The sequence below is a fragment of the Gekko japonicus genome, unplaced genomic scaffold, assembly GCF_001447785.1.
Source record: "Gekko japonicus isolate JY-2015 unplaced genomic scaffold, Gekko_japonicus_V1.1 scaffold10, whole genome shotgun sequence".
NCBI classification, from domain to species: domain Eukaryota; kingdom Metazoa; phylum Chordata; class Lepidosauria; order Squamata; family Gekkonidae; genus Gekko; species Gekko japonicus.
In genome coordinates this window covers 624,654-647,466 of record NW_015167526.1, presented here as the reverse complement: position 1 = coordinate 647,466, position 22,813 = coordinate 624,654, and the positions used below count along the sequence as shown (strand labels likewise).

Below are 22,813 nucleotides of genomic sequence, written 5' to 3'. Positions count from 1 at the left end.
ATCTCCTCCAATTCCGCAGGGCCTGCAAGACGGAGCTCTTCCGCCCGGCCTTTGGTTGAGGCAGCGGGCGCCCATCTACGGCCTCCCTGAGGTTGCTGTCTCCTGTCTGTCACCTCTCTCCTGACCACCGACAACTGGCCTTTAACTCATTGTACCATCAGGCCAGAACCTTATAGCCAACTGATGCTGTTCCAAGCAGTACCCATTGCTTTAACTGTTATAATGTTTTATCGTGTTTTAATGTTCAGTGTTTTAAACTGAAATTGTATTTCGTAGACTCATAGAATGTTAGAGTTGGAAGGGACCTTGCAGGTCACCTAGTCCAGACCCCTGCACTCTGCAGGAGCACAGCTGGAAGAGAGCCCTACAACAGACCCGAAAGAGGGTCGTCCAGCTTCCGCTTGAAAACGTCCATTATTCTAATGGTGTTACCCACCCTGAGCCCGCCCGCAGGATGGGTGGGATATAAATGCAAATAAATAAATAAATAAATTAGCCAGCTCTTGGAAAGCTTCCCTGCCTGGGGACCAGTGTTCCCTCTAAGCTGAGTTAGTGTGAGCTAGCTCACAGTTTTTTAGCCTCCGGCTCACACCTTTTTGTCTTAGCTCGGGTGTCAGCTATGCTGCCATGAGTGTGGAGTTGTTTCATAATTGCTTTGCATTCCTTCCCATGCGCTTAATTGCTTCAGAGCTGCAACGCTTATCTTTGATGTTGTACTGGTGGAGTATGTGGTGTCTATCGTCCGTGGGAGCTTCTCCGTTCCCAGCTTCGTAACCGTTAGAGAGTCCAGCAGTCTCCCGCGTGTGGGAGCCCACCTAATTGGTTATTGCTGGGGGGGGCGCATATGAATGCCCTATATCCTATTATGCACACAGGTAGCCCGCCATTCCTAACAGTGCTCATGTTATTGCATCTATGGCTTTTCAATAAAAGTAAAACCTTCCTGGAAGCGTGTACTTCTTTGTTTAGCAGAGCAGACTAATTTATGCAGCAGCCAACTCGCTCGCTCACAACTTTAGTGCCAGGATCTCACAAAGTAGAATTTTTGCTCTCAAGACTCCACAGCTTAGAGGGAGCATTGCTGGGAACCTGTTGCGGATCCTTTCTTGCCACAGGCAACCCAGCGAGACGGCCTTTGAAGTCTGCATTGGGGCAGATCTGTAATTTTGCAGAGTTCACAGCTGAGCCGTTCTCTGGCTCTGCTTTTTCTGGCCACGTGGCACTTCCAAGTCCTTTTCCCCCTTCCCAGGATGGGTACGAACAGCTGCGGCAGCTCTCTCAGAATGCCATGAAGGGGGTCATCCGGGTGAAGTTTGTGAACGACCTGGGGGTGGACGAGGCCGGCATCGACCAAGACGGCGTCTTCAAGGAGTTCCTCGAAGAGATCATCAAGAAGGTCTTTGACCCGGCGCTCAACCTGTTCAAGGTACCGGCTACGCACACCGGAAATGTGCCCCCCCCGTATGTGTCATGCCGTACATATGTGGTGACCAGTGTTCCCTCTGAGCTGAGTGAGTGTGCGCTAGCTCACCGTTCTTTAGCCTCCAGCTCACACGTTTTTGCCTTCGCTCAGGAAGGATGGGGCTCCAGGGCAAACTAATTGATGCAGCAGCCAAATCGCTGGCTCACAACTTTAATGCCAGTCGCTTACAAAGTAGAATTTTTGCTCACAAGACTCTACCGCTTAGAGGGAACATTGGTGGTGACTGACCTGTATTGCTGTCTCGCCTCTTGCCCTTTTGACTTTGTTGCTCTAGACCACCAGTGGTGATGAAAGACTGTATCCGTCCCCAACATCCTACATCCACGAGAACTACCTCCAGCTCTTTGAGTTTGTCGGGAAGATGCTTGGAAAAGCTGTTTACGAGGTCAGGCGAGGGCACGGTGGGTGGGTTTTGAGCACAGGGTGTGGTCTCTGCGGTCCACAGCTCCTATTAAACGACCATCCCTCTCCCGATGCCCAGGGGATCGTCGTGGACGTCCCTTTTGCGTCTTTCTTCCTGAGCCAGCTGCTGGGCCACCACCACAGCATCTTCTACAGCTCCGTGGACGAGCTTCCCTCGCTGGATTCGGAGTTCTACAAAAACCTCACCTCCATCAAGGTTCGGTTGCAGTCATTTGTGGTTCGGCTGGGGGTGGAGGGCAAGCTCTCTGAAGGGCCCCTCGACCGCTTTCCGCCTGCTGTGATTTACGTAGCCAGGAGTGTAGCAAGCAGCCCTTTCCGGGGCCTTTCAGCAGTGTTCCCTCTAAGCTGAGTCAGTGTGAGCCAGCTCACAGTTTTTTAGCCTCCGGCTCACACATTTTTTGTCCCAGCTCAGGGAGGATGGGGCTCCAGAGCAAACAAATGTATACAGCAGCCAAATCGCTGGCTCACAACTTCAATGCCAGTAGCTCACAAAGTAGAACTTTTGCTCACAAAACTCCACAGCTTAGAGGGAGCATTAGTAGTTTGCACATGTCGCCACTTTCGCTCTCCCGTCCTCCTACAGAGGACCTGGAATCAGGAACATTTCAGGTCAGGGTCGATAGACCCTGTAAGCAAAAGAATCCGGCAGGCTGGGATTTGTGCTTCAAGGCGATGGGTCCCAGAAAAGCCAAAGTCGCTGCAAAGCCAGTTGTGTCTCTCTGTGTGCAAATGGACCAGACAGGCAGATGAATTCATATTGTGTATAAAGTTCGGGCCCTGACCTGGCTGGCCCAAGCTGGCCCAGTCTTGTCAGATCTCGGAAGTTAAGCCGGGGTTGTTCCTGCCTCGCCTTTGGATGGGAGACCTACAAGGAATACCAGGGCCAGGAGGCAGAGGCAGGCAATGGCAAACCGCCTCTGAACATCCTTTGCCTGGAAAACTCTACAAGGTCCCCGTAGGTCAGCTGTGACTTGCAAGCAAACTCATAAAGTCCAGTCCTCCTCAGTTCTAACTGTTCAGAGCAGACAGGGTTTAAAAGTGGGCGAGCAAAAGCGGGGGGGGGGGGGGGTCCGGGCTAGAGACTCGGGAAGAAGGGCTGAGTGAGATCTCCAGAACTGGGGAGGTCTCAAGACTCCCCCCCCCCGGCAGAGCTCATTGTCCTTTTCCAGGTGCAGAGCCCAGGCCCCGAAAGCCAGCTGATGCCCCATCCAGCTTTAGTCCTCATAAAGGTAAAGGTTCCCTTGCCAGTCAAGTCCGACTCTAGGGTTGCGGTGCTCATCTCTGTTTCAAAGCCGAAGAGCCAGCGCTGTCCGAAGACGTTTCCGTGGTCATGTGGCCGGCATGACTAAACACCAAGGCACACGGAACGCTGTTCCCTTCCCACCGAAGTGGTACCTATTTATCTACTTGCAGTTTCTTGCTTTCGAACTGCTAGGTTAGCAGGAGCTGGAACTAGGGACGGGAGCTCACTCCGCCAGTCCTCGTACCTGGGGGCTAGTTCGGCTTTTGCTTGGTGCAGCTTTTCAGGGGCGTTGGGCACAACGGTCCATGCAGCCCTGGCACACTGATGATGGGCCACAGAGGCCGCAGGAGACTGACCTCTTCTCTCCCCCTTTTAGCGTTACGACGGGGACACCAGCGATTTGGGCCTGACGCTCTCCTATGATGAAGACGTGATGGGCCAGGTAGGCTGTCCCATTTCTCTCTGTCTCTGATTTCCCAGCATAGTATCTCCAGGGTCCCCTGGCACCCATGTGCCATCTGGTTCTGAATTCACCTCCTTGGCAGGGCAGGGCACAGTGAATGCTTTCTCTTCTGCCAGGCGTCGTCTGCTGCCAGGGTCTCTTTTGTTTTTGTTTTTTTTCTTTTCAGATTACATTGCAAGTAGTTTTATTTTTTATTTTTTTTGCATATCTCTTTATTTGTATTTAGTACATTAAACTCACACAAAAAGACAAACACCAACATTGAAAAGAAAAGAGAAAAACACACAAAAAAACCCACAAAACCCCCCTACACATATACAATTCCAACTTCAGTAACAAACTCTGGTTGCAGACAAGTTCCAACTCTTCACAAAGTATATACATTCTACTATCGTGCCTTATTTACCATAGCCATTGCATACTATTCTATTCTATATTTACAAATATCTATTCATAGTCATTCCAATCGTGCTAAACCAAACTGAGCTGATTTCTCTCATTCAACCACCTGTAGAAATTAAACCAATATTTATCCAAAATTTTCATATCCTTTATCTTGTAAAATAAATGTTAATTTCTCCATCTCCGCCACGTCTAATATTTTGGCAATCACGTCTTCTCTGGTAGGGGTTTCCTCATTTTTCCACTTACTAGCATACGAAATTCTAGCTGCGGTAATAGTCTGCATCACTAAATAGGTTTCATTTTTCTTAAACGTATCTGGTATAAAATTTAATAGAAAGCACTCAGGTGTTAGAGGTATAGTCTTATTCAGTATCTCATCAGTCATCTCCTTTACCATCTTCCAGAATTTTTTTGCTTTGTTACATACCCACCATAGGTGGAAGTATGTTCCATCGCTATATTTGCACTTCCAACAATTCTTTCCAATTTTCTTCTCATATTTATTTAATCTTGTCACGGTCTCTTTTGTTAACAGGGAACTGTCTTTTAAAAACGGCCGCTCCTTCCGTCTTACCACGATTCTGCTTTGAATTCTCCTCCTCCCGCCCTCCCCTGTGGGGAAAAGTATCTTCCATATATACACGCCCACAGACTCCTCCCTTGTGCAGCCAGCCTGTAAAGCAGGTGTGCTTCTGAGCATGTACAAAGTGCATTTCCGACCCCCCCTCCCCCCAAACTAGATGAATGGGCACTGAAGCATCTGGGATGGGGTGAGGGTTAGGCCTCTGTGAGCGCAGGCAACTAAAGGAAAGATGGACCCTGGCTTGCACCCCAGGGGAGGATCTTCTCCAGTTTGAGAGCCAGTTTGGTGTCGTGGTCAGGAGCGCGGACTCTAATCTGGGAGAACCGGGTTGGATTCCCCACGCTTCCCCATGCAGCTGCTGGTGTGACCTTGGGTCAGTCACAAGTTCTGTCTGAGCTGTTCTCTCAAGGGCAGTTTCTCTCAGAGCTCTCTCAGCCCCACCTTCCTCACAGGGTGTCTGTTGTGGGGAGGGGAAGGGAAAGGAGATTATAAACCACTCTGAGATTCTGAGTGAAGGGCATTGTATAATAAACCCAATCTCTTCTTCTCCTTCTCTCAGCTGTTCTCCCAAGGGCAGTTCTCTGGAGAGGTCTCTCAGCCCCACCTACCTCACAGGGTGCCTGTTGTGGGGAGGGGAAGGGAAAGGAGATTATATGCCGCTCTGAGACTCCCTTGGATAGTGAAGGGTGGGGTATAAATCCAGTCTCCTCCTCCTCCTCTTCTTTTCTTCTTCTTCTTTTCTTCTTCTTCCAGCAGGTGATGATAACCTTGTCTGTCTGTCTGACTTTGATTTCCCTTTCCCCAGCTTGTTTGCCACGAACTTGTCCCCGGAGGGAAAACCATGCCTGTGACCAATGAGAACAAGTAAGGAGCGACAGCCCCCCCCCCCGGTGCCTACCCCCCCCTTCGGGGCTGCCTGGCTCACAGCACCAGCTGAGGGACGTGTCTGACGCTTGAGCTTCCCGTTGACTCAGAGGCTGGTGCCGGTCTCGGGGCAGTCTGCAAACAGGGGCAGGGATTGGTTCATCTCTGTTTCCGATGGGGGGGGGGGTAGGGACGGCTAGAAATGGGCTCCAGCGTGAACAGCCATGGACTTGTGCACGTGAAGACAGGCCACAGAGGGACCTTTCTAGTGAGCAAGTGAGAAGAAGCCAGTGTGAGGCGGCCTGCTTTGGGCCGTGTGGCTGGGATTGCTCCTGTGCACATGGGCGTCCCCCCGCATGGCTGGGACATAGCCTTCCCCTGATAAGAACCTCAGAAGAGCCCTGCTGGATCAGACCAGGGAGGGTCCATCTAGTCCAGCACCCTGCCTCACACAGGGGCCAGCCAGTTCCTCCGGAGGGCCAGCAACAGGGCAGAGAGGCCGAGGCCTTCCCCTGAGAAGAACCTAAGAAGAGCCCTGCTGGGTCAGACCAGTGAGCGTGTATCTAGTCCAGCATCCCATCTCACACAGGGGCCAGCCAGTCCCTCTGGAGGGCCAGCAACAGGGCAGAGAGGCCGAGGCCTTCCCCTGATAAGGACACCAGAAGAGCCCTGCTGGGTCAGACCAGGGAGGGTCCCTCCAGTCCAGCCTCCCGTCTCACACAGGGGCCAGCCAGTCCCTCTGGAGGGCCAGCAACAGGGCAGAGAGGCCGAGGCCTTCCCCTGATAAGAACCTCAGAAGAGCCCTGCTGGATCAGACCAGGGAGGGTCCATCTAGTCCAGCATCCCATCTCACACAGGGGCCAGCCAGTTCCTCCGGAGGGCCAGCAACAGGGCAGAGAGGCCGAGGCCTTCCCCTGATAAGGACACCAGAAGAGCCCTGCTGGATCAGACCAGGGGGGGTCCCTCTAGTCCAGCCTCCTGTCTCACACAGGGGCCTGTCAGTTCCTCTGGAGGGCCAACAACAGGGCAGAGAGGCCGAGGCCTTCCCCTGATAAGAACCTCAGAAGAGCCCTGCTGGATCAGACCAGGGAGGGTCCATCTAGTCCAGCATCCCGTCTCACACAGGGGCCAGCCAGTTCCTCCGGAGGGCCAGCAACAGGGCAGAGAGGCCGAGGCCTTCCCCTGATAAGAACCTCAGAAGAGCCCTGCTGGATCAGACCAGGGAGGGTCCATCTAGTCCAGCATCCTGCCTCACACAGGGGCCAGCCAGTTCCTCTGGAGGGCCAGCAACAACGCAGAGAGGCTGAGGCCTTCCCCTGAGAAGAACTTCAGAAGAGCCCTGCTGGATCATACCAGTGGAGGTCCCTCTAGTCCAGCATCCCATCTCACACAGTGGCCAGCCAGTTCCTCTGGAGGGCCAACAGCAGGGCACAGAGGCCGAGGCCTTCATAAGAACATCAGAAGAGCCCTGCTGGATCAGACCAGTGAGGGTCCCTCTAGTCCAGCATCCTGTCTCACACAGTGGTGTTGCCCCCTGGCTCTGGGATTTAGAGTGGTCCCTTGCCCTCCGTGCGTAGCTCTCAGCTTTTGCTCAGCCCTGCCGTCTTTCCAGGTCTTTGCATCTGCATTTGGTCAGGATGAGCCAGTTTGGTGTAGTGGTTAAGTCTGGGAGAACCGGCTTTGATTCCCCACTCCTCCACTTGCAGCTGCTGGATGACCTTGGGCAAGCGGTAGTTCTGATAAGAGCTGTCCTTGAAAAAGAGCCGTTTCTGTCAGAGCTCTCTCAGCCCCACCTAACTCCCAGGGTGTCTGTGGTGGGGAGGGAAGGGAAAGGAGTTTGTGAGCCGCTCTGAGACACCCTTGGGTAGTGAAAGGGCGGGGTATCAATCCAAACTCTTCTTCTCTTTCTTCTTCCCGGGGGTGGCATGTTGAGCCCCAGGGCCTCCGTGTGACGGGCCCCTCCGACTGACCTTTTTTCCCACCCCCCCCCCCCGCCCAGGATCAGTTACATCCACCTCATGGCCCACTTCCGGATGCACACCCAGATCAAAAACCAAACGGCTGCCTTCATCAGCGGCTTCCGGTCCATCATCAAGCCGGAATGGATCCGCATGTTCTCCGCACCGGAGCTGCAGCGCCTGATCTCTGGCGACAATGCCGAGATCGACCTGGAAGACCTGAAGTAAGGACGGGGGAAACGAATGCCGGCTGGTGTGTTGTGGCCCTCCCGGGGTGACTGTGGGGCACGTCGAGTCCTTGGGGTGGTAGTGTCGGGCACAAGAGGGTTCCACCAGCACCATTCAACTCATAAGAACATAAGAACACAAGAGAAGCCAATGCTGGATCAGGCCGGTGGACCATCCAGTCCAACACTCTGTCTGTCTCACAGTGGCCAAAAATACCAGGTGCCCTCAGGAGGTCCAGCAGTGGGGCCAGGACACTAACTCTTGCCCCCCCCCCCCCAAGCACCAAGAATACAGAGCATCACTTGGCCCCAGACTGACAGTTCCTATAAGAACATCAGAGAAGCCAAAGTTGGATGAGACCAGTGGCCCATCCAGTCCAACACTCTGTGACACAGACTGTGGCCAAAAACACCAGGTGCCGTCAGGAGATCCAGCAGTGGGGCCAGGACACTAGGAGCCCTCTCACTGTTGCCCCCCCCCCAAAGCACCAAGAATACAGAGCATCACTTGCCCTAGACCGAGAGTTCCTATCTATAGACCTTGTGGCTGATAGCCACTGGGGGACCTCTGCTCCATATGTTTCTCCAATTCCCTCTGGAAGCCATTCGTGCTTGTAGCCGCCACCACCTCCTGTGGCAGTGAATTCCATGTGTTCATCACTCTTTGTGTGAAGGAGGACTTCCTTTTATCCGTTCTAACCCGACCGCTCAGCAATATCATGGAGTGCCCACGAGTTCTTGTATGGTGAGAAAGGGAGAAAAGTATCTCTTTCTTCACCTGCTCTATCCCATGCATAATCTTGTAAACCTCGATCATGTCACCCCTCAGCCGTCGTTTCTCCAAGCTAAAGAGCCCCCAGCGTTTTAACTCTGGGGGCAAAGGGGTCCCCGTTCCAGTCCAGCTAGAGGGACGCATTCCGTTTCTCATTGAAGGTGGGCAGTGCTGGGCGAGGAGGACCAGCTGGCCTCCTAGAGGGGCAGAGCAGCTCCCCTCGTCCATGTCCTGGCCCTGCTGCACAGCTTGCAACAGGCTGCGTGTGGCTGCTCGAGGCTTCCTCTGGGTCCAGGCCTCGAGTGGCCCTTTCGGCTTCCCCTCTGCTCTTTCTCAGGAAGCACACGGTGTACTACGGGGGCTTCCACGGCAGCCACAGAGTCATCATCTGGCTGTGGGACATCCTTGCCAACGACTTCAGCCCTGACGAACGAGCCATGTTTCTCAAGGTAAAGGCAGTGTCACAGAAGGGGGGTGTACGGGTGCTTATCAGGTCTTAATTTGGGGGGATGCAGGTTTTCTCTCCTCACAGGAAAGCTTTCGGGTCAGAGTTCTCCCTTAGTCAAATCAGTGCATTGCTTGTTTGGAGAGCCACTTTGTTGTCGTGGTGAAGTGTGCAGACTCTAATCTGGGGTTTGATTCCCCACTCCTCCACTTGCACCCGCTGGATGACCTTGGGCAAGCCACAGTTCTGTCAGAGCTGTTCTTGAAAAAGAGCCGTTTCTGTCAGAGCTCTCTCAGCCCCGCCTCCCCACAGAGGTGTTGTGGGGAGGGGAAGGGAAAGGAGTTTGTAAGCCGCTCTGAGACTCCTTTGGGTAGTGAAGGGCGGGGGATAAATCCAAACTCTTCTTCAAGAGAAGCACTTTGGTGTAGTGGTTAAGAGTGCAGACTCTAATTTGGGAGAGCCGGGTTTGATTCCCCACTCCTCCACTTGCACCTGCTGGGTCACCTTAGGAAAGCCACAGTTCTGTCAGAGCTGTTCTTGGAAAAGAGCCGTTTCTGTCAAGAGCTCTCTCAGCCCCGCCTACCTCACAGGGGGTGTCTGTTGTAGGGAGGGGAAGGGAAAGGAGTTTGTCAGCCGCTCTGAGACTCCTTTGGTTAGTGAAGGGCGGGGGATAAATCCAATCTCTTCTTCAAGAGAGGCACTTTGGTGTAGTGGTTAAGAGTGCAGACTCTAATTTGGGAGAGCCGGGTTTGATTCCCCACTCCTCCACTTGCACTTGCACCTGCTGGGTCACCTTAGGAAAGCCCCAGCGTGGCGATCAGCATTTCCCTGGGCATGTAAGAAATGTATGAACACCCAAAGCTGTGGCGTACCAAGTCAGATCTTTGGTCCGTCAAGGCAGCAGCTCTCGGGGGGTGTGTGTGTGTGTGTCTTGGCCGGAGCTCTTTCGCCACACCCGCCATCTGCTTCTCGACCCCGGGCCTCCCTTGGTCACCCTCTCTTTCTGTCTGCCGCTTCCAGTTTGTCACCAGCTGCTCCAGGCCGCCGCTCTTGGGCTTCGCCTACCTCAAGCCCCCCTTCTCCATCCGTTGCGTGGAGGTCTCGGACGATCAGGTAGGTGGCCGTGGGGGCGGGCGGGGGTGGTGAGGGGCGATGGTCCTGACCCACGCTTTGAGCTTCTGAAGTGGGCCGAGAACCTTTCTTCCATCCTCCTTAAACTGGCAAGAGTCCTTGAGAGCCAGTTTAGTGTAGTGGTTAAGTGTGCGTGGACGCTAATCTGGGAGAACCGGGTTTGATTCCCCCACTCCTCCACTTGCACCTGCTGGGTGACCTTGGGCAAGCCCTAGTTCTGTCAGAGCTGTTCTCTCAATGGCAGTCCTGGAAAGAGCTGTATCAGCTCCACCTACCTCACATGGTGTCTGTTGTGGGGAGGGGGAGGGAGAAGAGTTTGTAAGCCGCTCTGAGACTCCTTTGGGTAGTGAAGGGCGCGGTATATTTATTTATTTATTTATTTGATTTTTATCCAGCCCTCCCGCCGAAGCGGCTCAGGGCGGCTTACAACAATTAAAAACCAGTAGAATTAATATCGAACATCTAAAAACAGTCATTAACAATAACAATAAAATTACAATAAAACAGTACAATTTACACATGGCGGCCATCCATATAAAGTGCTAGAATGATTGGTCTGGGCTATTGAACGCTTGGCGGAACAGCTCCGTCTTTACCGCTCTGCGGAATTGGTGGAGATCCCGCAGAGCGCGGATTTCATGTGGGAGCTGATACCACCATATTGGTGCAGCTAGGGAAAACGCCCTGGTTCTTGTAGTTGTTGATTTGGCGTCCCTAGGGCCAGGGGGGACTAAACGGTTCTGCAGTTCGGATCTCAGTGCTCTTGGGGGAAGGGCAGCCCCATGTAGAGAGCATTGCAGTAGTCCAACCTCGAGGTGACCATAGCATGGATCACTGACGCCAGATCATTGCGTTCGAGGAAGGGGACCAACTGCCTAATCAGCCGTAGATGGTATAAACCCAATCTCCTCCTCCTTGGAAACCCAGGCCTGGGATTGTCTTGGGGTGGGGGAGGGGGAGGTTCGGCCCCGGTGCCCCTTGAGCCGAGGGGAAGCGCAGGGGACCAGTTTCTCCCCATGTGGTGTCCAAGCTCAGATGGTGAAGCCCCTCCTACTTAAGGAAGTTAGAGCGGTTGAACCTATGAACCTGTAGCTGTCTTCTGCTGAGTCAGAGCATGGGCCCATCAAGGCCAGTCCTGCCTACTCGGACTTGCAGCGGCTTTCCGGGGTCTCACATGAACACACCTCTGGATCCATCCAAGTCAGACCGGCAGGGGCTCTCCAGGGTCTCAGGCGGGGGTCTTCCACATGGCCTACTGCCAGATCCTTTAACTGGAGCTACCGTGGCTCAGAGGTTAAGACACTGAAGCTGCAGACCGGAAGGTTGGTAGCTTGGTGGTTCGAGACCCCAGCGCCACGTGACGGAGTGAGCTCCCGTCTCTGGCCCCAGCTCCTGCCAACCTAGCAGTTCGAAAGCAAGAAACTGCAAGTAGATAAATAGGTACCACTTCGGTGGGGAGGTAGCAGCGTTCCATGTGCCTCGGTGTTTAGTCACGCCGGCCACATGACCACGGAAACGTCTTCGGACAGCGCTGGCTCTTCAGATTGAGATAAGTACCACATCCCTAGAGTCGGATTCGACTGGCTTTCGAGCAAAGGAAACCTTTACTTTACCATGGATTGAACCTGGGACCTTGTGCGTGCCAAGCAGAGGCTCTAACACTGAGCTGGAACCCCTTCCTCAGGCAGAGCTCTTTCCCATCACCTCCTGCCTGGTCCTTTTTTTAAACTGGAGATGCTGGGTGTTGAGCCAGGGACCCTTCTGCATGTCAAGCAGATACTCTGCCACTGAGCCACAGCCCCTCTTTATAGCTCTCCTGGGTCTCAGGCGGAGGTCTTTCAGCATCACCTCCTGCCTGGTCCTTTTAATTGGAGGTGCCGGGGACTGAACCTGGGACCTTGTGCGTGCCAAGCAGAGGCTCTACCACTGAGCCGGAACCCCTTCCTCAGGCAGAGCTCTTTCCCATCCCCTCCTGCCTGGTCCTTTTAATTGGAGGTGCCGGGGACTGAACCTGGGACCTTGTGCGTGCCAAGCAGAGGCTCTACCACTGAGCCGGAACCCCTTCCTCAGGCAGAGCTCTTTCCCATCCCCTCCTGCCTGGTCCTTTTAATTGGAGGTGCCGGGGACTGAACCTGGGACCTTGTGCGTGCCAAGCAGAGGCTCTACCACTGAGCCGCAACCCCTTCCTCAGGCAGAGGTCTTTCCCACCACCTCCTGCCTGGTCCTGTTTTTAACTGGAGATGCTGGGGGTTGAGCCAGGGACCCTTCTGCATGTCAGGCAGATACTCTGCCACTGAGCCAGGGCCCCTCCCCTAAAGTGGTGGGAGCGGGATGACCAGTGCTGGAGGAAGAGCTGGGGCTAGAACGGCCAGGTGTAGGGTGGTGCCCGTTAGGCAGGGAGAGAGCGAGGGGAGAGGCTGGGCGACCAGAACACTTCAAGGGCCCCCTTCTAGTTTACTGGGGTTCAAAGAAGACAAGACACAGACGGCTGCAGAAAACTCTGTGTCTCAGCCAGGCTGGGGCACAATATTTATTGAAAATTTCCCCCTCCGTCCCCTCCCTTATTTCTCCCTGCGTAAGGGAAAGTTACAAGCATACGATCATATTATGGAATGTGTTGATCCCGAAAGCTCACAGCTCCTTATCTCTTGTCCCTTTGCCAAGGTAGCTTCTCACGATGAACTCAGCACATCGGCAGATGTTTCTGCCTTGTGCAATTAGCCTGATACCTGGGTTCCCAACCTCTAGCCAGGAGAACAGCCAGGAGAACAGTGAATCCATTCGGGTTTGCCACGCAGATGTCTGCATTGCTCTCCTACACCCCCTGGCGGCATCCCTCTTCCCAGTCCCAATGCTCTCTGCTTCCTGTCCATCAATACTGCTGGGGGCGGGGGGGAAGAGAAGCAGTTTAAGGCTGGAGGCAGGCTTGTCTCCGGGAGAGTACTTGATGCTCGTGTTTCTCTTGGCTGGCTTGAGACGGAGGAACACTGCTGGATCCTGTCCCAGCAAGGGCAGCGTTGCTTGGGAGGAAGGCAGCAGGGTTCCCACTGAGGTCAGCCTGCATCGTGTCACTCCCCACACACACTTTTGCATTGAATGCTTTATTTAGAGAGATGAGATGCTGCGGGTTCAAACTCTTTGTCAGGACTGATTTGCAAGGCGGGAAAGGCAAGGTATAGACACAGCCCCAGATCCCACGCACTCAGCGGCAGCATTACTACAAATGGCTCCGAAAGATATACAGCCCCTCTCTAGCCAGGCACAATCTTTCTCCAAGGACACTTCCCGTGTGAAAGATGTCTTGGGGCCTCTTAGGGAAATGACCGAGCAAGCCTCCCTGATGGACTGCACACACTCACTCCCCCTCATTGGGATGCAGTGGCAGGCGAGGGCAATGCTAAGAGATACAGAAAGCATCAGGTATCAGCCGGCTGGCCGCCCCAACTCGATGGCCCAAACCTGACACATAGAAGAGTGGCCGGCAGATTCCATGCCAGCTGCGGGATTCTGCACGAGGGCGGGGACCCGGTGGGGAAGAGGGAAAGACGCAGCCGGCAGAGATCCCACGACAGCCTTTCTCCCCACAGGACACGGGGGACACCCTGGGCAGCGTCCTGCGGGGCTTCTTCACCATCCGGAAGAAGGAGCCGGGGGGGCGCCTGCCCACCTCCTCGACCTGCTTCAACCTCCTCAAGCTGCCCAATTACAGCAAGAAGAGCGTCCTGCGAGAGAAGCTGCGCTACGCCATCAGCATGAACACCGGCTTTGAGCTCTCGTAGCCGCCGGGACCTTTCCAGAGCCGCTGGCGGGAGCCGGGTGTGCAGCGCCGGGCCCTTCCAGGCAGAAGGGGGCGGGGGGGACAGCGGCCCTCTGCTCTGCGCTGCGCTGGCTTGGCATTTGGCCCGGCGCCCCTGAAGAGGGCTGGCTGTGGCGCCCACGGCCTTGACTTGCGAGCAGCTGGCCTGCCATTAAAAGCAGCATCGAGCGCAATGCCTGTGGAGTCGCAGAGCGGGATGATTCTTGACAGGCGGAGGCGAGGCTGGGGCAATGCAGGGGGGGGGATCCGGGTGCGCTCGCTCGCTCGCTGGAGAGCCCGGCCACACCGCCTGCTCCCCCACTCCGCTGAGGTGCGGCTGGAGCCCCGTCTGTGTCTGTGTTCCGGGCAGAAGTTGGATTTTGGGGTGAGCAGGACCGGCCTGGGGGGCAAAGTGCCCTGACGTGCTGTGGGGCAGAGGCCCGGGATGAATGGAGGGTGCTTTCTTATTCCTGCCGGGGGGGGGGGGGGGAATTGGGGATCCCGCCCCCGTGCAGACCGAGACCCTGTCACTTTCAGGACTTCAAAACGGCAGTGAGGTTCCTTAGGGGTGGCTTTTTGCCCAGGGCCCTGGAGTGGCAGCTGGTTTGCCCAGGGCCCCACCTCGTCCAGTCCCCAGAGACTTCCGCATTTCTCTTTCCGGTCTTTCCCACAAACCGGATCTCTCCCTTCAGCTGGTTTTGTCGCCTGAAGCTCGTCCACTCGCTCCTCCAGCAAATATTGGCTTTCGGTTTCTCTCTTTTGGCCTTGATCTCTCTTAGGAGACCTTCGGGATGTCCAGGAGGCTGTGCCGTAGAGCGTTGGCCAACCAGGGTCACTTGCAGCCTGACAGTCCCTGTATGGGGGGAGAGGGGGCTGTGAGTGCAGTCTAGCCTCCTGCACGAGCACAAAGACAAAGGGCATATTTCACCCCCTCCTCTCCAGAGGCTTTGGCGCACCTCTGCCCTTCTGCCGCTCTGGAGATGGCTCTCGTCTGGGCCCAGGAGTGAGCAGCTGAGGTGCCTCTGGAGAAGACTCTCCTAGCGTCTTGCTTGCTGCTCACGCCGAGGAGGAAGGGTTGAAGAGCCCCCGGCCTGTGAGTGGAGCTGACGTTTCCGGCCCTCGTGTGACCTGTGACAGATGCTCCTCGGAGACTGTGTCGCTGCAGAGCCCCTCCCCCAAGCTGTTCTGGACGCCAACTTCTCAGGGGCTTCTTTACGTGTCACGCATTTCACTCTGTTCTGGAAACCATCGGGGACTCCGGAGTACAGACTCCCACAAAGCTTAGCCCTTGCAAGTGAGTTTCGGCTGACGTAACAAGCAGTTAACCCCGTGGGTTGATTTTCATGTTCCTGAGTTCTTCCACATTGTCACTTTCATCACCTGTGCTCCTCGTATTGCTTCAGGGGAGTCCCCCCCCCCTTTCTTCATGTGTCTCCTCCCTCTAGTGGTTGCTTCGATATTGCATTGCTATAAAAAGCAGGGAAATACGCTGGAACTGCAGAGGTGTAATATCGAAGCAACCAGTAGGGGGAGGAGACACATGCAGAAAAGAAGAAGACCTGACTTAGGAGGGGCCCACAAGCAACTAAAGTGAGAGTGCCGGACAGTCCTCAGTCTGCTCACTGCCCCCGTCTCTCTTAAAATCTTGGAAATCTGGATGGGTGCATCCCTGAGGTGATGCTGCCCTCTATGAATAGGTTGCGGATGCTCGTCCTTGCTAACGTGCCCCTCTGTCCTGGAGGATCTGGCAAACTGCCGGCAGCAGGCTTTCTTCTCTTAGAGGCGGGCCTGTTTCGGAGGGAGAATGACGGGCAGCTGCCACCCTCGTCGTCACCTCCTCCCTATAAAAATGGGTCGGCTGTGCCCACACCCAGCAGTAGATGCTGTTGTGCTCTCTCCCAGGCTATGGCAGTAGCAGCTCCTGCTCTTCTCCACCACCACCACCCCGGCTGCTGTGCTCAGAATGTTCAGGGATCGAAAGACGCGGGTTGCCTGGAAGGCCATGTTCTCTGGCTCTCCCCACCGGCTGGGGGCCGATTCCGTGGCCCTTCCTGTTTGGGAGAACCCCTCCGCACCCCCTGTGGAGATTCTGTGAAGAAATGAAGTGCCCGGACAAAGGGTAGCCGCGAGTGTAAATAGTGTACAAGATTCTTCGAGGAAGTTGCACGTGCCGTTTTAATCTGCAGAAGCAGCCCGGTTGGCGCTTCCCGGTCTGAGGGCTCTGCTGCTGCCGACCTTCAGCGGTATCGCTTGAAGAGATGTAAACTAGTGTTTTTTTAATTTTTTAGTGATGGGCAGGGCCCATAGGAGCTTATGAGCACGAAACGATTAACACTAAATCTCTCTCTCTCTCTCTGTCTCTTGCTCCACTCACTGACTTTTAAAAGTTGCTCGAGAAGGAGAAGCTCTCATAACGTTTTGCAGCCTGGAGCTCAGCGGTTTTCTTTGGGCCTCTGGCAATATTGTGTGGCACCTGGAACGGGGCGCCCTGCGGCCGGAGAGCCGAACAAAGGGCAGCCTCTTGGAACGGGGAGGGGGGAGCGTCCCCAGCTCTCTGCCTTAATTTCCCTGTTAGAGAAGACAGTCGATTCCTCTGGCCCCCACGGTCCAGTGCGTCTCCCATCTGTATGTACAAACTGTGATTGTGTGATAACCTCAGAGCAGGTTGGCAGCTAGTGGGCCGCCTCCTGCCCTGCATCCCTTCTCTCCGCCGGACTCCGCATCACTTTGGAGGCTGTGCAGCCAGGGCGGGGTGTGTGACCAGAAAAGGGAAGCCTTTGGCACAGGAGATGAAGAAACGGCTCTTTTCCCACCTGTTCCCTTACCCTATTGCTGCTTGGGTGGATAATCCCGGTGCATTCTCTATGACAGAAATTCAGGAATATAGGAAATAAACTTGATCTGTTGGTTGAATAGAGTTATTGGGTGTGTTCCCCCTCCCCGATGGAGATTTATTTATTTATCTAATCTGGGAGAACCGGGTTTGATTCCCTACTCCTCCACTTGCACCTGGCTGGATGACCTTGGGCCAGTCACAAGTTCTCTCAGAGCTGTTCTTGAAAAAGAGCAGTTGCTGTCAGAGCTCTCTCAGCCCCACCGACCTCACAGGGTGTCTGTTGTGGGGAGGGGAAGGGAAAGGGGTTTGTCAGCCGCTCTGAGACTCCCTTGGGTAGTGAAGGGTGGAGGATAAATCAAATCTTTTCTTTTTCTTCTTTATTTATTGAATTTTTACCCCGCCCTCCCAGCCAAGGCTGGCTCAGGGTGGCTTACACAAGGCAACCCATAATTGCAATAAAACATAAAATATAAATTCAATTAAAACAATTCTAAAAACCTTTAAACCACACAGTAGGGTAAAGTGCTAGTGGCGTTAGTTTTGTAGTGGCTGCTGTTATTCAGTTCTCTCATCTCACAGTCAGTTCTTCGACCTTCTTCGATTCTCCTGGCGGCTGGCTCAGGCTGTTGTTGGGGCTCCAAAAGAGGGCTCTCTAGCCTCAGTTGTCAGTTCTTAACGGTAGTGGCGGCTCCAAAAGCCTGGTGGAAGAGCTTCGCTTTACAGGCCCTGAGGAACGTTGTGGGGGACAGTCAAGCATTTGAGAAAAAAACCTCTATGGTAACCATAGACTTTTCCCTCAAATGATAGATTGTTCCCCCTGCAATGTGCCCTGCATGATGTCATGGCCTCCACATGATGTCAACACGCCAGGCATGTTGGCATGGATCAGGCTGTTTCGAGGGTGGGGCTCCCCCCGCCAGCCAACTTGGTGGCAGCAGATTGGGGGGCCCGAAAGCAGGAAAAACCCCACCCCCTTCAGAGAGATGGCAACCCTAAAATAGTAACAGGGATATACCCTTGGAAACAAAACTTGCACCTATGCCATCCATTTGTGTAGTCAAGAAAGGAGTAATATAATAATAATAATAATAACTTTTGATTTATTGATCGCTCATCCTGCAGAGCTGCTGGCTCTGAGCGATTTACAGTTACACAAGTTTTCACAAGAGACTAACAATGTTTCATAGGGTAAGGGAGGACAACATAAAATTCTTTAAATCACACACTTTTGCAGCCGACGGGGATTTTGTTCAGCTGTAAGCTTCAGGCATGTTCCGGACGGCATTCACATTTTCGGCGTGGCTAGATGACGTCAGCCTCGCTGTTAATATGTTACCAATGGTTCTTCACTGTGATGGGGAAACATTATAACATTAGAAATGGTTGGCGAGCAAACGTCAAATAACTGGTTTAGCCAGTGTTCAGAGCAAAATCATTGTATTGCTGTGATCTAGTGTGCATTTCCTTATGTCAGCAATAGAAGCCTTGGGGGAAGGCCAGGTGTTTGGGAAACTTGCCGGCCGCCGATCCCAAATGCCCGGTCTGTGTGTTTGTCCTTCAGTTCTGGCTGGCGGGGCTCCGACGTGCGTTTTGAGAACACGGCTGCAGCTCACACGAATAGCGGCGCTTTCCCGGACAAGGTCGGGCACGTCTGATCGCGCTCAAGTCCGACAGGCTTAGCGGTGTGTAGCTGTGCAGAGAGTCGGGTGGCAAACCCGACACATCGGCAGACCCAAGAGCGGTCTCTGGTTCGTGTGCCTCGTTTTAGGACACTTCGCCATCGTCTGACGTAGTAGAACAGAGCAAGAGTTCAGTCGCACCTTAAAGACTAACAAAATTTGTAGCAGGGTATAAAATTTCATCCCCTAGGCAGATGCTGGGGTAATTCGCTAAGATCAAACAAACAGCAGGGCTGAGCATTTCTGCAGAGCTGAAAGCCCTTCACCTGTATACCTGGTTGCCTTCTTCACAACGGTCCCGTCAGGTGGGTCAGTATTGTAGTGCCCACATTGGAGGGGGGGCGCCGAAGGTCAGCATGTTTGCTGTGATCCCTGGGGGGCAGCACACTTCTGCTACCAGGATGCTGGGGGCCAGGCAGCGAGGTCTGGTGGACTACCTCGCTGGCAGCGACTGCTGCTAATTGGATACAGGGTCCCGCGGCTCCCTCTTCCTCTTGTAGGTGCCCTCTCACCCTTCTCTAGTTGTCAGAAGCCTACCTTTGGCCCCTGCCCACTTTCATACCTGTTGGACTGCCTCTTCTGACATGTTCCCCCCTGAAATTTGTGTTCTTCAACCCACAGGCTGTTTGTGGTGCCTGGCCCCGCCTGGTATCCACCAGGATGAGGGCCTTAAGAACATAAGAGAAGCCAAAGTTGGATCAGGCCAGTGGCCCATCTAGTCCAACACTCTGTGTCACTCAGTGGCCAAAAATACCAAGTGCCATCAGGAGGTCCACCAGTGGGGCCAGGACACTAGAAGCCCTCCCACTGTTGCCCCCACCCAAGCACCAAGAATACAGAGCATCACTTGCCCTAGACTGAGAGTTTCTATCTATACCTTGTGGCTAAGAGCCACTGATGGACCTCTGCTCCAGATGTTTATCCAATTCCTTCTTGAAACCATCCATGCTTGTAGCCGCCGCCACCTCCTGTGGCAGTGAATTCCATGTGTTAATCACTCTTTGGGTGAAGAAGGACTTCCTTTTATCCGTTCTAACCCGACCGCTCAGCAATTTCATGGAGTGCCCACGAGTTCTTGTATTGTGAGAAAGGGAGAAAAGTACCTCTTTTTCTACTTGCTCTATCCCATGCATAATCTTATAAACCTCGATCATGTCACCCCTCAGTCGTAGTTTCTCCAAGCTAAAGAGCCCCAAGTGCTTTAACCTTTCTTCATAGGGAAAGTGTTCCAACCCTTTTATCATTCGAGTTGCCCTTTTCTGCACTTTTTCCAATGCTATAATACCCTTTTTGAGGTGTGGTGACCAGAACTGTACACAGTATTCCAAATGAGGTCACACCGTCGATTTATACAGGGGCATTATGATACTGGCTGATTTGTTTTCAATACCCTTCCTAATAATCCCCAGCATAGCATTGGCCTTTTTTTTTTTTGCAGTTGCACACTGTCTCGACATTTTCATTGAGTTATCTACTACGACTCCAAGATCTTGGTCAGTCTCTGCCAGTTCAGACCCCATCAATGTGCATTCCCCGTTCTAGTGGAACCAGCTTGTCAGATAGTCCCGCAGGGCCTGCAAAGCAGAGTTCTTCCATTTAGTGGTTGTGGATTTTCCGGGCTGTATGGCCGTGGTCTTGGCATTGTATTACCTGACATTTCGCCAGCAGCTGTGACTGGCCATACAGCCCAAAACCCTACAACAACTGAGCTCCAGCCGTGAAAGCCTCGACGACATCATCTTCCATTTAGCTTTTCATTAGTCGGATCTGTTTATGTGGGCTGCCTTTTAGTTTTATTTGTGTTGTTTTTAACTGATGCCAGTTAATATTTTAGCTGCTGTTAGCCGCTTTGAGACCACTTGGCGAGACGCAGCATACAAATGTAATAGTTTTGCGTACCTTCCATTCTCAAGGCAAGTGAGGTTTTCCACCTATGAAAAGGAGACTTGGGCTTAAAACAGACCTTCACCTCAACCGAACACCTTTTTGCGTCATGGCCTTTCCCGCACCCATCCTTCCGATGCTCAGTTATAACACTAAGTAAGACATTATCTCAACTTATAATTTTGTTTTCTGCTCAAGGCTGTCACTATATGAGCAGTACTAGATAGATGCTCAAAGTTAAGAACATAAGAGAAGCCAATGTTGGATCAAGCCAGGGTCCATCAGGAGGTCCAGCAGTGGGGCCAGGACACTAGAAGCCCTCCCACTCTGCCCCCCCCAGCACCAAGAATACAGAGCATCCCTTGCCCTATCTATACCTTGTGGCTAAGAGTCACTGATGGACCTCTGCTCCAGATGCTTATCTAATTCCCTCTTGAAGCCGTCCATGCTTGTAGCCACCGCCACCTCCTGTGGCAGTGAATCCCGCATGTTCATCACTCTTTGGGTGAAGAAGGACTTCCTTTTATCTGCTCTAACCCGACTACTCACTCAGCAATTTCACTGAGTGGCCACAAGTTCTTGCCTTGTGAGAACGTGTTGTGAAATGAGGGCAGCTGCTCAGGGGCCGGCGGCAGTCTTTGGGGATGCAGAAGATCGAGCTGTTCTGCAGCTGCCTTTGCTGCAGAGGTTCTGCAGATGTGTCCGGGCTTGATGCTTGCTGAGCGCCAGGGTGTGAGGAACTGGCGCCACCAGCTTGTCCAGATTACCTGCTTCTCCCAGCAGCTCTAATGAAAGGCGGGAGGGGGGGGGGAGGCACGTAACTTGGGAATCCGGAGCCTCCTTTTTGCAGACGGCTGCTCTCTCCCACGGGTTGTGTGGGGTGTGTGTGTGAGTCCAAAGGCAAGCAGTTTTGCTGCCATCCTCCACTCACAGGAGCAGCTCCGGAAACAGAGCCAGGCATCTCTGCCCCTGGGGACGGGCAGGGTCCAAAGCTCATCCAGTTTCAGTGCAGAGAGCGAGATCAGCTGCCGCCCAGGAGCTGGAAATCCGAACAAAACATCCGTGACAAATGCAACGAAGAGCCCATAAAGATCTATATGCAAAATTGTTTACTATAATAATTCTAATTCTGTGGGAAACTCTCTTTATCGCTCACACGCGACAAATTTTGCGCAATAAAAATACCCGTTTCACAAGGATTGCTTTATCTGAGCGTGTAGCGATTACAATTCTTATCCATTTCCACTTATCAGCTCTTGAGATAAACACCCCACGTTGAGTCTCCGATCTCAGAACCCAAGGTCTTCACAATGAATTAGCTGGTTTCTAGAAGGCCACACGACCACGGAAATGTCTTCGGACAGCGCTGGCTCTTCGGCTTGGAAACTGAGATGAGCACCGCAACCCTAGAGTCGGACTCAACTGGCTTTCGAGCAAGGGAGACCTTTACCTTTAGAAGTCTTCTAGAATTATAATTATTATAGCAAACTATTTCACATATATTTTTTTATTTACTTCCAATTTATACCTCACTTTGCCAGTAAAATTCGTAATGGTACAAACCGGTACTGACTCTTCGTTATTTTTGTCATGGATGTTGTTTGGACTTCTAGCTCCTCCTGTGCGCTCTCTCTTTTGGCGCAGACCAGGAGCTGGCCGCTTGCTGTATGTCCGTCTCCTGCCTTGCTGCTCCGTCCCCCTGCAAGCCCCAAGCTCACCTGGGCATCCTTCGGGAGCTCCCATTACTCTTGTTGCCGAACCAGAAAAGGAGGCTGTGAGAAGATTCCCTTTGTAGCTATCATGGAAGCAGCTAGTGAGACTTGCGGAGTTCTGTTAGTAAAACGGTGAGCCTGGAGCTGAATTTGACCCTGGTGGGGCCAGGCCGGAGGGAAGAAAGCCCATGGAATCACCCGCTTGGCGTGCGCCGGTTTGTGTAGTGAGATATGCCCCCACCCTTTCCCTATTATTTATTCTCTCCATTGACATCCCAAGCAATTTTCTCCTTAAAAAAAAGAGGACAGGGGAAGAAGAGATTGGGTTTACACCCCATGGCCCTTCCCTACCCAAAGGAGCCTCAGAGCAGCTTACAATCTCCTTTCCCTTCCCCTCCCCACAGCAGACACCCCGGGAGCAATGTTCCCTCTAAGCTGTGGAGTCTTGGGAGCAAAGATTCTAGTGCTTTGTGAACTCCTGGCATTAAAGTCGTGAGCGAGCGATTTGGCTGCTGCATAAAGTAGTTCGCTCTAGAGCCATCCCCCCTAAGCGAAGACAAAAATATGTGAGCCGGAGGCTAAAAAACTGTGAGCGAGCTCACACTCACTCAGCTTAGAGGGAACACTGCCTGTGAGGTAGGTGGGGCTGAGAGCTGCCCTTGAGAGAACTTGTGACTAACCCAGGGTCTCACCAGCAGCTGCATGTGGAGGAGTGGGGAATCGAACCCAGTTCTCCCAGATTGGAGTCCACACTCCTGCCCGCTAGAGAGAAACCCTTAATGGGAGCTCCTTCACATGACTTTCTGCATCATGTCTGGCTTTGGGCTTAGGTGTCCTGGGCTAGAATCACGTTTATTTGCATCAGAGGCACGTACCATAATCATGTGTGTGTGTCTGGCATCACTGTGA

General features: G+C 53.3%; 1 protein-coding gene across 1 annotated transcript in view; it reads left to right on the top strand.

Annotated features, from left to right (window-relative positions):
- Positions 1-14,002, top strand: part of UBE3B (ubiquitin protein ligase E3B) — a 50,703-nt gene extending 36,701 nt beyond the window's left edge. Inside the window, exons 20-28 of the mRNA XM_015413227.1 lie at positions 1,250-1,426; positions 1,758-1,868; positions 1,965-2,102; positions 3,526-3,591; positions 5,406-5,464; positions 7,464-7,646; positions 8,759-8,870; positions 9,887-9,979; positions 13,585-14,002. Of these exons, the coding sequence (XP_015268713.1) occupies positions 1,250-1,426; positions 1,758-1,868; positions 1,965-2,102; positions 3,526-3,591; positions 5,406-5,464; positions 7,464-7,646; positions 8,759-8,870; positions 9,887-9,979; positions 13,585-13,776 (1,131 nt within the window). The 3' untranslated portion in view covers positions 13,777-14,002. The remainder of the gene's footprint in view (positions 1-1,249; positions 1,427-1,757; positions 1,869-1,964; positions 2,103-3,525; positions 3,592-5,405; positions 5,465-7,463; positions 7,647-8,758; positions 8,871-9,886; positions 9,980-13,584) is intronic.
- Positions 14,003-22,813: the final 8,811 nt, after the last annotated feature.